The sequence below is a fragment of the Sphaeramia orbicularis genome, chromosome 22 (assembly GCF_902148855.1).
Source record: "Sphaeramia orbicularis chromosome 22, fSphaOr1.1, whole genome shotgun sequence".
NCBI classification, from domain to species: Eukaryota; Metazoa; Chordata; class Actinopteri; order Kurtiformes; family Apogonidae; genus Sphaeramia; species Sphaeramia orbicularis.
The window spans coordinates 34,743,639-34,756,238 of record NC_043978.1 but is presented as its reverse complement, the minus strand read 5'-3'; the positions used below and the strand labels follow the sequence as shown (position 1 = coordinate 34,756,238).

At 40.1% G+C, this 12,600-nt stretch overlaps 1 protein-coding gene across 1 annotated transcript in view; it reads left to right on the top strand.

The window, feature by feature from the left end:
- LOC115413408 (ryanodine receptor 3) overlaps window positions 1–12,600 on the top strand; it is a 126,853-nt gene that overhangs the window by 20,249 nt on the left and 94,004 nt on the right. Inside the window, exons 3-10 of the mRNA XM_030126223.1 lie at window positions 3,821–3,925; window positions 4,487–4,507; window positions 7,053–7,067; window positions 7,600–7,674; window positions 7,769–7,847; window positions 8,715–8,827; window positions 11,123–11,222; window positions 11,754–11,847. Coding sequence (XP_029982083.1) covers window positions 3,821–3,925; window positions 4,487–4,507; window positions 7,053–7,067; window positions 7,600–7,674; window positions 7,769–7,847; window positions 8,715–8,827; window positions 11,123–11,222; window positions 11,754–11,847 — 602 coding nt within the window. The remainder of the gene's footprint in view (window positions 1–3,820; window positions 3,926–4,486; window positions 4,508–7,052; window positions 7,068–7,599; window positions 7,675–7,768; window positions 7,848–8,714; window positions 8,828–11,122; window positions 11,223–11,753; window positions 11,848–12,600) is intronic.

Here is a 12,600-nt window from a genome sequence, read left to right as displayed (position 1 = left end):
TCCAACAGATTTCACAAATATGTGTATGTTGTTGCTGGGCACAGAGGCTTGAGGCTTTCACTCTATATTGGATGGTAATTATACCTGACAGGTGTGATTGATGTTCTTCCTATCTAGCACTTTGTCTTCATTGCTGGCTGTTTTTATGAAAAGCCATCACCTCACCTTTGGGATCAACAATGGCGAAGTAAAAAAAAAAAAAAAAAAAAAAAAAGCAACCCGAGATGGCAATTTTGAAATGTGTCTGGACAACTATATAGGATGTGTCCCTTCCTTGGTGAACTAGTGTAGTAAAGGAGCACAGAACTAGAACGACAGGATGAGGTTGATTTAAACTGTGCACAGTCTAAACGGCAGCATCAATCAGCCTGTGAGAACCTGGTTGATTGTGATATATGACCAGCAGCTCCCACCTGTCACCGCCTCAATATTATGACCACTGAACGGGACATGCCCTCATACCATCATGGCGGCGATGCTGTGTCTTTGTTGTCTCCAGAGTTACCAGTCATTTTGAATGTATGCTTTATTTTAAGGCTGGATAACCAAAAAAGTGTGTAATGGTATATGCAATTTCAGATCACAGTACAGGTACACAGTAAATCACAATACAGTGCAAATAGATAAGATAAAACTGTTCACATCAGTTACTATTGATAATCATTGTGACAAAATGTTGAACCAGTATTTCTATCAAGTTTAAATGCTGATGTTTGGTCCTGAGTGAAAGTTGAAGAAACTCAGTTGATCCATCTTCTGGCCAAAGGGGTATTGTGATTGTTTTGTCGTCTGTCTGTCTGTCCATTCAACGACATAATCGCGTTATCTGGAAAATACATTGACATATCTGCACCAAATTTATACTGTGGAGCAGAAGCCTATTGAACATAGGTGACCTTGACCTACTTTTTCAAGGTCAAATGGCCTTGTGCAGTTATAATATCTGAGTACTTTCAAATATAAATATGTATGTAACAAAGTTTACACAAAGACAGTCTAATCTAAATTATAGGGCAGTAACTTTCAACAGAATCTTACACTATATTTGGCCAAGGTGGATAAAAAATGCACAGCATGACAAACACTCTCAGAAATGAAGATCTTTCAATGCAAAAAAAAGTAAAACAGTGAAACATTGAAAGACTGAAAATGTAACCAAATTAAAGCCTTTAGACAAAAGAGAAAGTTATATCATGACTTGACAATTAGCATGAAATAGTGTAAAATTATGTCATGACTATTAAAATTTTTGTTATCACTGAGCCCTTCAATAAAGTGAAGAAATGGTTTACAATAAAAGGGAGGCTTTAAAAGTTCCATGTAAGACCACTAACATAAAACAAATGAGTGTGTTTCCCAAATGATGTTCATTCATTCATTCATCATCTGAACCTGCTTTTTCCTCACTAGGGTTGCGTGGGTCAGCGGAGCCTATCCCAGCTACTTATGGGTGAAGGTGGGGTACACCCTGGGTGAGGCGCCAGTTCATCGCAGGGTTGATATATAGAGACAAACAATCACTCTCACATTCACACCTATGGGCAATTTGGATTAACCGATTAACCTATCACGACACAGTTGTGCAGTGGATAGCACTCGTATCAAACAGCAAGATGATCCTGGGTTCGATTCCAACACCAGTCGGTGGGACCTTTCTGTCCCGTGCCTGCGTGGGTTCTCTCCGGGTTCTCAGGCTTCCTCCTACCATCCAAAGACACGCGCTGATAGGTCAATTGGTTAATTTAAATTGCCCATAGGTGTGAATGAGATATGTCATATCTCTATATATGAACTAGCGACATGTCCAGGGTGTACCCCACCTTTGCCCATAATCAGCTCGGATAGGCTCTAGTGAGCTAGTGAGGATAAAGCAGGTTCAGAAAATGAATGAATGAACAATTAACCTATCCGTGCATGTCTTTGGATGGTGGGAGGAATCCGGAGTACCCGGAGAGCCAAATGTTGTTACTCAACAAATTTGTATGATACTGAAATCACCCAAAATGATGCAAGGTCATGCAAGAACCCAGCCCTGATTTGTACATAGCTCACATCTGCCATAGATACTAAGCTAGCTCCTGCAAACGGTATCACCAAAACTCAACAAGAACGCTGCTGCATAAATCTTTACAACTGAGCAACTAATACTTACAAATTGATTTTTGTTTCTTTTCACTGCCCACTTAATTAACAGTTTCAGTAGCTCTTCCAATTAAGCAGAAGCGAATGTCACACTGCTGGGTCACATCCACGGGGCAATCAGCGTTAGCCGCTGTGACCCTCTCTGGAGGCAGAAATAAAGACATGATGTATTCTTGCCCACTGTTTAACTGCCCTCTATCCCTCATGACTGGTAATAAACTAAGCATCAGGGAATGGCCGAGTTGCTGTAAAACTGTCTCCCGGCCCGTTATTGGGGGGGACATTCTGACAGGGCTGGACACTCATCATCCCCTCTAGCTCCTCGACACAAGGCGGTCCCCTCCCCACTGCCGCTTAGCCTAAACAGGGCAAAGGTCATCTGTTCGTCACCCAGAGGGATGAGACCAGGGCTTTCTGCCAGACCTGCTATTATGATATCTACACAGTGACAAAGCTGGAGAAGATGCTGCGCCATCACCATGGAAACAAAATGTTGACTCTTCCATCTAGTTTCTTTTTCTTATTCTAAACTTACTTGCAGTTGTCTGTAGTTTCATAATTGGAATTCAGTAATACATTTGCAACATCCATGCACAGTTGGGGATGTTGTAACTATGGTGATCATACATTAATATGACTCCACTTTTATTTCAGCTGGAAAGTGGGTTGCGGGAAGTTAGCGAATGAGGTTAGATTTACCTGTGTGAATGAACCAGTTTGGGACAGTTGAGACTCTCAGTAAGGAGGCCAAGGAAGGTGTTTAGGTTGGTATCATTTATCTTATAGCCATAATGTCTCCATTGCTGCTTCCCTCATTCTGTCAATGAATTGTCCCTATCCTCACCTGTCCCATTTGCCCTCGTTTACAATGCAATTTGGCATCTTTTCCATTTTTTCACATAACACTCAGTGCAAGACCTGGCTTATCTGAGTGCAGACTGACCTGAGAGCACTTAATCTGTTTTAAAGTACCTTTTAATGAATATCGCCTACTCAATTAAGACAAAGTTTCTTTAAGTGCGGAGAAAATGCAGCAGTCAGCACAGATTTTATGAGTGGGCATCTAATCCAAATATCCCTCTGGATTCAGGGAGCAATTTAACATTTCTTTCGTATCTTTGAATGTTTTGCAGTGGTTGCAAAATTGTTTTCACCCTTTGCTCCAAAGAATTGATGCAAGCGGGACAGGTTGCCATGGTGATATTTTCATTAATGGGGCTCTGGTTAGTGAAGGAACATGTTGAGCAAGTGTATAAAAGATGGAAAACCACTACTGGTCACTGAGGCATGGTTTTTTACTGAAGGTAGTCTAAACTTTTTGCACTCACACTGCAGGCAAAATACATTTTATATCCATGATGCTTTATATTACATCCTGTGGCCTGTATTCTTTGCACCATAAGGCTGTGCAATATTCCAGCTCCAGTCAGTGATCCAGTTAACATTAAAGATGAGAAAGTGTTCTGCACCCACTTACACTGTATGTTATATGGGGCTTACTGTCACACCAAGAATAATATTGTGCTCTATTGTGGTAATACAGGTGCATTTTTATATGCAGCTTGGAAGTATTAAAATAAGAACGCACAAAAAAATGCATGTGCAATAAGGAAAACCTTCTTCTGCTGTGCAATTTTTTTTTTTTCTTTTTTAACCCGAGACCCACTTTTTCTTCCAGTATGTTCCTCCAGACCTGTGCATCTGTACCTTTGTGCTGGAACAGTCGCTGTCAGTGCGGGCCCTGCAGGAGATGTTGGCTAAGAGTGGACAGAACAGTGAAGGGGTGAGTGACAGATAGATAACTAACACTGACACTCAGTACTATAAGTCCTCATAAACCATCCTTGAGTCATATATGTTGTTTGAGATTCAAAAGAGGAAGCTATAAAAGAGTTTATTGGAATTAATGTAGTCTCATACACTGAAAAGTATTATTTATTCAGGTGCTGTAAAGGGATTAATGAGTAAAATAGACCCATTACAGTGGCCCGGGGTCCCTAGTTGCAGAGAGGTCCGAGCCTCAATGAATATTAATGCAGATGAAGAGAATGCCTCAGCTTTAGTGCAGCTTTTCCTCAAATGCCTTGTGAACTTAAATTGTCCAGAGGTTTGAAGGAAAACAGCACAATGAACCAAATATGCTAGGAGTGTACAGTATCTACAGCCAAATCTGCACACTTTACAGGTTACACAGCTAAATTAAACACTCATTCATCACTGTGACCCCAGCCTGTGATCTTGTTTCAGTTGCTGTCTTACAAGTATGTTTCCCTCTGTTTTTCATAGTTGTAACTCATTTCTATCTTCTATTTTCTGTGTAAAATCGCCATCTTCCACATGATAGACACGCGGCCCGGATCGATGGGTATGTTCACCACTCATACCAGTCCCCCATTTCATCCCCCGAGGCATAACATTGTAGATTAGTCGCAATACACAATTACCCCCATTCTTCCTGCATCTACCTCCTATAGCCTTTCCACTGTATCATGTCACCACAGAATTTTTATTCTTATGTTGAAAATCATTACAAATCTGGGTTTATGCAAACACCAGAGGCCAAGCTTTGATGGTTGTATGGATTTTTTGTGCACCTAGGGTGAGTAGATTGTGTCTGAGCTCTGACCAACCTGACAGAGACAAATAGTGTGCTGTATAGACTTCTTAATAACATTTCCCACAAACATCAGTTTTCACTTCTCACTGATAGAGAACTAGAACAGCACCAATGCTGGATTAGCGTCGGATTAACATTAGTCTTGTCCTTAGGATGGATCTATGTTCATTGCGATATCATTTGTTTTATGTGTCCTTCCCCCACCCCCTTTGGATAAGCTTATATTTGTCACAGTATCTTCTTTTACACAAATCGTCTGTATGCTATAAGATGATGCAACAGCTGAGACCAGCATTGTGAAATGAGACAGAAAAGGATTTTAATTGCGCCACAAAAAGCTCCCAGCATGACTTGGAGTCTTCTCAGCATCATTTTCAATGCCACATGGGTAATGATGGTGAGATTTTCCATTAATCCTTAGTTGTTAGGCTTATAATCATTGACATGGCTTCTGCGATAAATGGATGTGCCAGTATTGGAGTTTTGTGACTGCGGAGGACTGTCTGTGCGAAGTCGGGGCCATTGGTTCCACTGCGCCTTTGGGGATTGTAAGAGCACTGGCAGGGAATTATGAGTCACAGCAGAGAAAAAGGGGAGCTCAAAATATTAAACGCTAAATTAAAGTTCAAACAGACACTATTAACTGCTAGTACACCATCCTCGCATCAGCACCTTCACAAGTCTCTAAAATAGCACTTAATTTTGTTTAGTTACAATCTTTCTGTAAGGCTACTTGAAGAATTTACTCAGGTCGTATATTCTTTTAGTATCTTTTCTTAACGTTTCACACTTTATGTGCCTTTATAGCAAATACCCTCGGGACTTTTAGATGGTTCGGATGGGTCATTTTTACTGTGTTACTTCAGTGCATTCTCTCCACTCACGTTTATCTGTTTTCGATATTGTCTACCTATTCATCATTTGCTGGCTGTGCTGAAATGTCACTGGAGGAAGCGCCATTAAAGGGGAAATGGAGGTTGAATATGTCTCAGCTGAGGCTTTGAAATCAATACGTCTTTGAACAGATGAGCTTATCAATAGACAGCGGCCGGCGTAAATCGGTGGTTCAGATTGTTTCACACTGAAGGTGCTGAGTTACAAAAGAGACGATGTAGGTCTTGAAGACAATATACTAATAGCAAGTGTAAATGCCAACCCTTATTGCTCTCAGGATCTACCAACGACTACTCCTTGCTCATTCAAATCTCAGTTCAATTTGTCAAAAACATCATCTCAGAACCTCTGGCGTGTTTGTGTTTCTTTTTGTCTGCTCAGTTCCAGCGGATCAGTTCCCCTTTTTTTTTCTTCGCATGGTTGTAGCTTATTGCACTTCCCAACCCCCATATTATGAGAAACCACAACGGTGCGGCCACTAACACACACATACGTGTCCTGTATACAGTGCTACTCACACAGCAGGAGGCTGCATCCTGCTAAATGTCATGCCTCTAAATTGATAAGAGGATGTCACATGTGGTCAAGTCTGTCCAAGCAATTCAGAGCGAAGCTTGTTTCTCCTCTTATACCTCTTTGATCCAACAGTTTTTTTCCTTGATGGTTCAGTGAGCTGAGGATAATACATTTGTGCTCAATTGAGATGCTCAAGGTATATTGAATTTTTGGTGCAATATGTTTCCGGGCATAGAAAATTCTTCCTTACTTTTTTCTTTTTTTACTGTCTGTATAATGCAGTTCCCTGCCATGGAATTAGGGAGCCGCAGGGAGACTTAGGTTTATTGGTTGTGGTGATTGCAGCTGGATGTGCCTCACCGCATAAAGCTCAGTACCTCAGACAGCATAAAGCAGTAGCCAACAGCACAGAAGAAGCCTGGAAGCCAGTGCTGCAGTCTGCACAGCACAACTGCATCAAATCACAGGCCGGCTATTGTCCCAGTAGCCAGTCAGGGAAGGAGGATAAAGAGAGACAGAGAAAAGGGGAGATATTGGAAGAGAATGAAAGAGAATGCAGTTTCAAAAAATTCTACCAGCATTTATTAATCACTGAGACAATAATTAGACATATTTTCCTAGTTATCTACAGAATCCACTTGTGAAACTTAACTACCTATCATTAGTTTCCTGCAGTCGTTTTGATTTAGATTCTGTTAACCCGTGTGAGTTAACTTATTTTCTCACATACACATTATTGATAATGATTTTTGATGTAAGATCTTATTTTATTTATTCCAAAACATCCAAAACTTACATGAAGGCAGAAGCAATCAAAAAGAGCTCAGGAGAACAGTGGTTCTTTCTGAATAATGTCACTCTTTCTTACCTTAATGCTTCCTAGAGGCCCATAAGGAAGGTGAGTAACACGTGGGTTGCTTGCCAAACAAAAACAACAACAACAACAAAAAACCACAGCTGTTTTTATATTCCCTTTGCATCTCTAACAGTAGAGATATCATTAGTTCCCCTCCTGCATCTTAGTCGTTGGAATCATTCCCTGCTAATGTTGACATTGCATTGGAGACTGACAGTAGTTGTGCATCCTTCCCACATTCCTATAGCCGGAGTGCTGGAAGGATGGCCCTGTATCCTGTTCGTGCATGGATACAGGAGCCAGATACACCATCTCCTGTGGCAAGTCAGATTGCATGTCTTCATTGGCGAGATGAGGTGACAGACCCCCCTCCCCCCCTTCCTCCGGAGATATGTCCTAAAGTCATGCCTGTCATCGTCGGCGAGAAGGTGCTCGCTGAGGTCAACATTCAGTGCCAGAGGTTGGGTGTGGATTGAATAGATGGAGCCACTGGGGCCGTTCTATCAGGAGATCAAGCTGACATCTAATTACGTGTATGTGTGTGTGTTTTTGTATGCGTAAATTGTCTCTACAGGCAGCGCAAAGTGGTGGACACAAGACTCTTCTATATGGACATGCCATCCTCCTGAGGCACTCCTTCAGTTCTATGGTAAGAGATCACACACATGAAGATACAAAGTCAGTCTCACTTCATGAAATTCTCACTTCTGTCTCGTGTTGCTCAATGTGTCTGCCGACCACAGTACCTGGCCTGTTTGAAGACATCAAGGTCGCAGACAGATAAGCTATCATTTGACGTCGGCCTCCAAGAGGATTCAACAGGTAAATGAAAACCTCTGGTACTGTTTGGTTTTATCCACCTCTTTTCTTTTCACCGCCTGTCACTTTGACTGGCTCTGTCTTTGTTCCTCTATCTCCCTCTGTCTAATCTATGCCTCTGACTATCTTATTTCTTTTTTTTTTTTTTTTGCTTTCTCCTTCCTCCAGCACCTCCACCGCCCCCTCCCCATTCCGCAGATTATTTGTTCATGAGTGAATTTCAGTGCATGTCTTTCCAGCATCTCAGTTAATATTCCCTGTGGAGCCCTGTAGACATACAATGCGGTTCTTTTGTCAGTGCTGATTACATCTCTCTAGGACATTTAATACTCTTGTTGCGGTATCCAGATACCTACATTCCCTCCTTATTTGCATTAATATAATTTTTTTCCCCTGGACTATTCATTGAATTAATTCAAATAGATGACAGATAAGTAGCATGTTGAGGTTTAAATGATACCACCCCCCAAAAAAGGAAATCTGCCCAAAGAGATCAGCAAACAAAAATTAGTCATCTTTACAAAAGGAGAATAAGTCACAAAGTTGCATCGCAGATATAAGAATAGACATCAACTGTACTTTATACTATATTTATATACTTGTCCCTAATTTCATTGTACACACAATGACAATAAAGGCGATTCTATTCTATTCTATTCTATTCTATTCTATTCTATTCTATTCTATTCTATTCTACAAAAAATGGATGTACAGCAATAAGATGTTATGTTGTTTATCAGCATACGCAAGAAGTGATCCCCATGTTCTCTTTAAGGTCACACAGTATCTGCATTATTATTTATTTTGTAAGATGCAGAATCTAAGAAGTCACTTAGATTGGTTGTAACAGTTTATGTATGTGCATTATAGGTGAGGCCTGCTGGTGGACCATCCACCCTGCCTCCAAACAGAGATCTGAAGGAGAGAAGGTGCGCATTGGAGATGACCTCATCCTGGTCAGCGTGTCCTCTGAAAGATATCTTGTAAGTGCACATCCATTTTGATCCTTAAAGCTGTTTTTAATTTGTGTGTACGTGTGAACCCAATGTAGAGGTCTCAGTAGGACATTAACTCTGTTTCTCCTGATGTGACAAAATTTCAGATTATCCCAATCCTGTTAAAATATACTGCTCTCTCCCCATGACCCCTCTCCAGTAGGAGAACTTAAATCCCACTGAATGCTAAAAGCAACAATTTTTTTTCCTTCACCAAGACTGATAACAAATACATTACGCAAGCTTTGATTTGCTCTGGAAATGTATGGTTTGAGGATTATGGTACCCATGTTGTTAAGATTTCTTTAGACTTTTGCACGTACCATTTTAAATTATATTTGAGCTGTTCCTGTTATCACCCGCCTCACATACTGCATCATGATTATTTCCATTCTGTGCTGATGAATTGAATTTTTTAAATAGCAGCACACTTCCTTTACTATTCCTATTTCTGCTCGCAATGCTTAGCGTCATAGTACTGTGCTTTGGGAAACATCTTCCCTGTGATCCATGGAGTTGGCGACAGCAGCCGGGCTGTGTTTATCCACCCATGGCAGTAGGGGCATGGCCAGATGACCACTGTCACCTTACAGTCACCAATGTCAATCTGGTAGTCTGTCCCCTTCTGTCACCCACATAGTGGTGAGTGGGGACATGGAGCACCTAAGGGCTGCAGAGTGACTCTAGGGAGGGAGGATGATCAGGACACAGCTGTCATAAAATTTGTTTGTTGGACAGAGAGTCACACTCAGCTCAAACTGTGGAAATATACACAAGTGTACACACAGTCATTGCACAACATTATAAATCATCTGTATAAATCCCCACAGACTCAAGGCATCTGCCAGTCAGTTTTATGATTCCCTCAACACCTGATGATAAACTGATGTGTTTTCCGGCATCAGCAGTTGTAAACAGCTTTAAACTTCAGCTAAACCCCATCTAAAACTCTACAAAACTTTTCTTGTTGGTCATCATCACCAAAGTGTACCTGAGTTTAGCTTACTGTGTAGAGCACAGTTGGCAAACATATAGTCTGTGGGCCAAAACCGCCCCGCCGAAGGATCCGATTCAGCCCATGGGATGAAACTGTTTAATGCAGAAGTTACACTGAAGATATTAACAACCAAGGATATTAAAATCTTTTTAGTTCAGGTTCCACATACAAACGGATATGATCTCAAGTGGATCAGACCACTAAAATACTATCATAGTAATCTATAAATAATGACAACTATAAATGTTTTATGTTTTAGTGTAAAAAAAGGAAAATTACAAGAACATGTTTACCTTTACAAACTATCCTTTCACAAAAAACTGTGAATAGCCTGAACAAATATGAACATTAAATGTCTTAAGAGAAGTGCATTTTTACCTGTTACTGAATGCTTTGCGTATTTGTATATCCACTGTGATCTATAAGTTATAATGCATATGTGTAAATGATAAGATGAGGCATAATGTTGTTAAAATTGCACTTATTTTTCTTGAGAAATTTCAGGTTGTTCATGTTATTCAGATTTTAAAGGAAACTTTACATAATGTAATTTTTTAAATGTAACTTTTTTCACTGTTATTATTTTATTGGTCCGGCCCAGTTGAGATTATATTGAGTTTACTGTGACCCCTGAACTAAAATGAGCTTGACATCCCTGGTGTGGAGTTTAACAAAATGTTATATACAGATTCCTTCTGAAGGGTCTTGAAATCCAGTTTACAGGATTCCATCAAAAAATGGAAAAATATTCATCTTAAACTGGGTTTTAAGATTGTAGTATTTGATTTACAGGTTTGGATGAGTAATGAAAAAAGAAAAGAGAGTATGGAGAAATATCTGTGTTACCTCGATTCTTTGTTTGTCTTTGTACATTTTGAAAATATATGGAAAAGCTAAACTGATAGTAAAAGCTGAGTGTCATTCCCAGAACAGTCAAATGTTCACCACTGCAAAGAGAACACTCCTACACAGAGCCGCCTGCAAATCTGGAATGGTATCCAGGGCTTTAGATTAATGCATTTGTATGAGCATTTTATTCGTAAATTTGTAAATGCATTTGAGAACATATTATCACACATAGAATATAGCAAGTATTAGATGGAAAAGTGGTCAGATATGCTTTGAAAAACCTACTAAGTCTAGACATTTGAGTTCTGAGTTTTTTGTAAATGAACCCTGAGTTTCACTGCTCCAACTTCACTGATTTACAGTGGAGCTCAGGATCTGTTACTGGTACAGAATACTGCATGTAACTAAATGAAGGTTCCTTTTTTTCTGTTCCACAGCATTTATCCATCTCAAATGGCAACATCCAGGTGGATGCTTCCTTCATGCAGACTCTGTGGAACGTCCATCCCATCTGTTCTGGTAGCAACATAGAAGAAGGTAGAGAATCCACTTAAGATCTCAGTCACAATTTGTTCATTTTTTTCAATATGGGATTTAATACATTTTCCTCTTCCCACTCATTTTCGAGCAATACATATTGAATTTATTTTATTACTAGTGTGCATGGTAATTGCTATATTGTCTTGATCACCTTTATTTGTTAATGTATTTGCTCTGCTATTAGTTCCTTGTACACAAAAAATGTTTTGTTTTTTCTTCTGCTCGAAACAAATAATTGAATGAATGAATATTTTGTGATCATCTTAAAGCTCTGTAAATATAAAAACAATAGTAATGATAATAATAATAATAATAATAATAATAATAATATTAGCAATAAGAAGAGGAAAAATATCCGTCCGTCCATCCATCCATCCATCCATCCATCCATCCACAACAGAACATATCCAGTATCCTAAAATTACCCATTACATAGTGTCCTTTGTTCATCTACTGCTGTAACTTGTATACAGCGTTTTATTTAGACAAACATTTAACTTTTTTTTTTTTTTTTTTCTCCTTCAACAGGCTATTTGTTGGGTGGCCATGTGATGCGGCTCTTCCATGGACATGATGAGGTAGTGACCATCCCAGGATCAGACCAGAGTGAAGAGCAGCAGAGGTGCGGAAAATATTACACTGGCAAATCTAGAATTAACCAGATTACACTGCAACATCAGGGGTCACACCTTAGTGATGGCACCACAGTTACAAAGCAAATGAGCTGCTAACTGACCTGTGAGCTTTCCATGGTGCTTTAACTCTGGAAAAATGTCTCTGACCAGCATGACACTTGGCTCTCCTGGGAGCCAAAATGGCTGCTGTTTTATTTTTATCCACATATAGCTGCTTAGTGCCAACTCAGATAAGGCAGGCCACAAAAAATGGCACACTAAGCTTGAAGTGGGTCAAAACAGCGGGTGAGGTGCATACACATTTGGCCAGGTGCCAGGAGATGTGTGTTCCTCCTGCGCACACATTTAGACGCACACATATGCACACAGACATACACTCATAGTGTCTATTTTTAGAACAGTACGTGGCAAATATGGGGGCGGGATTAGATCTGAATTTTCAGCTTTGGCGTTTCTCCTACTTTTGTCCTTGAAAATCAAAAAAAGAAGGATGATTTAAACACGTCTTAGATTTCTCTGGAGCAGATCAAACACACTCCAAGCTGTCAGCAAGCATGATGAGTGATTTCTTTTATCTTCAGACCCAGTCACCCATATCTCTGATAGACAGTGTAGCTATGGGTTATCAGGGCACACATGTCTCTGTTTGAAGGATGTGATGCTGTTGCCTGTGGAGTAAATACTGCCTGAGCTTCTGCGTGTATGTGTTTATATGTCTGGGTTGAACATCCTCCTGGTGA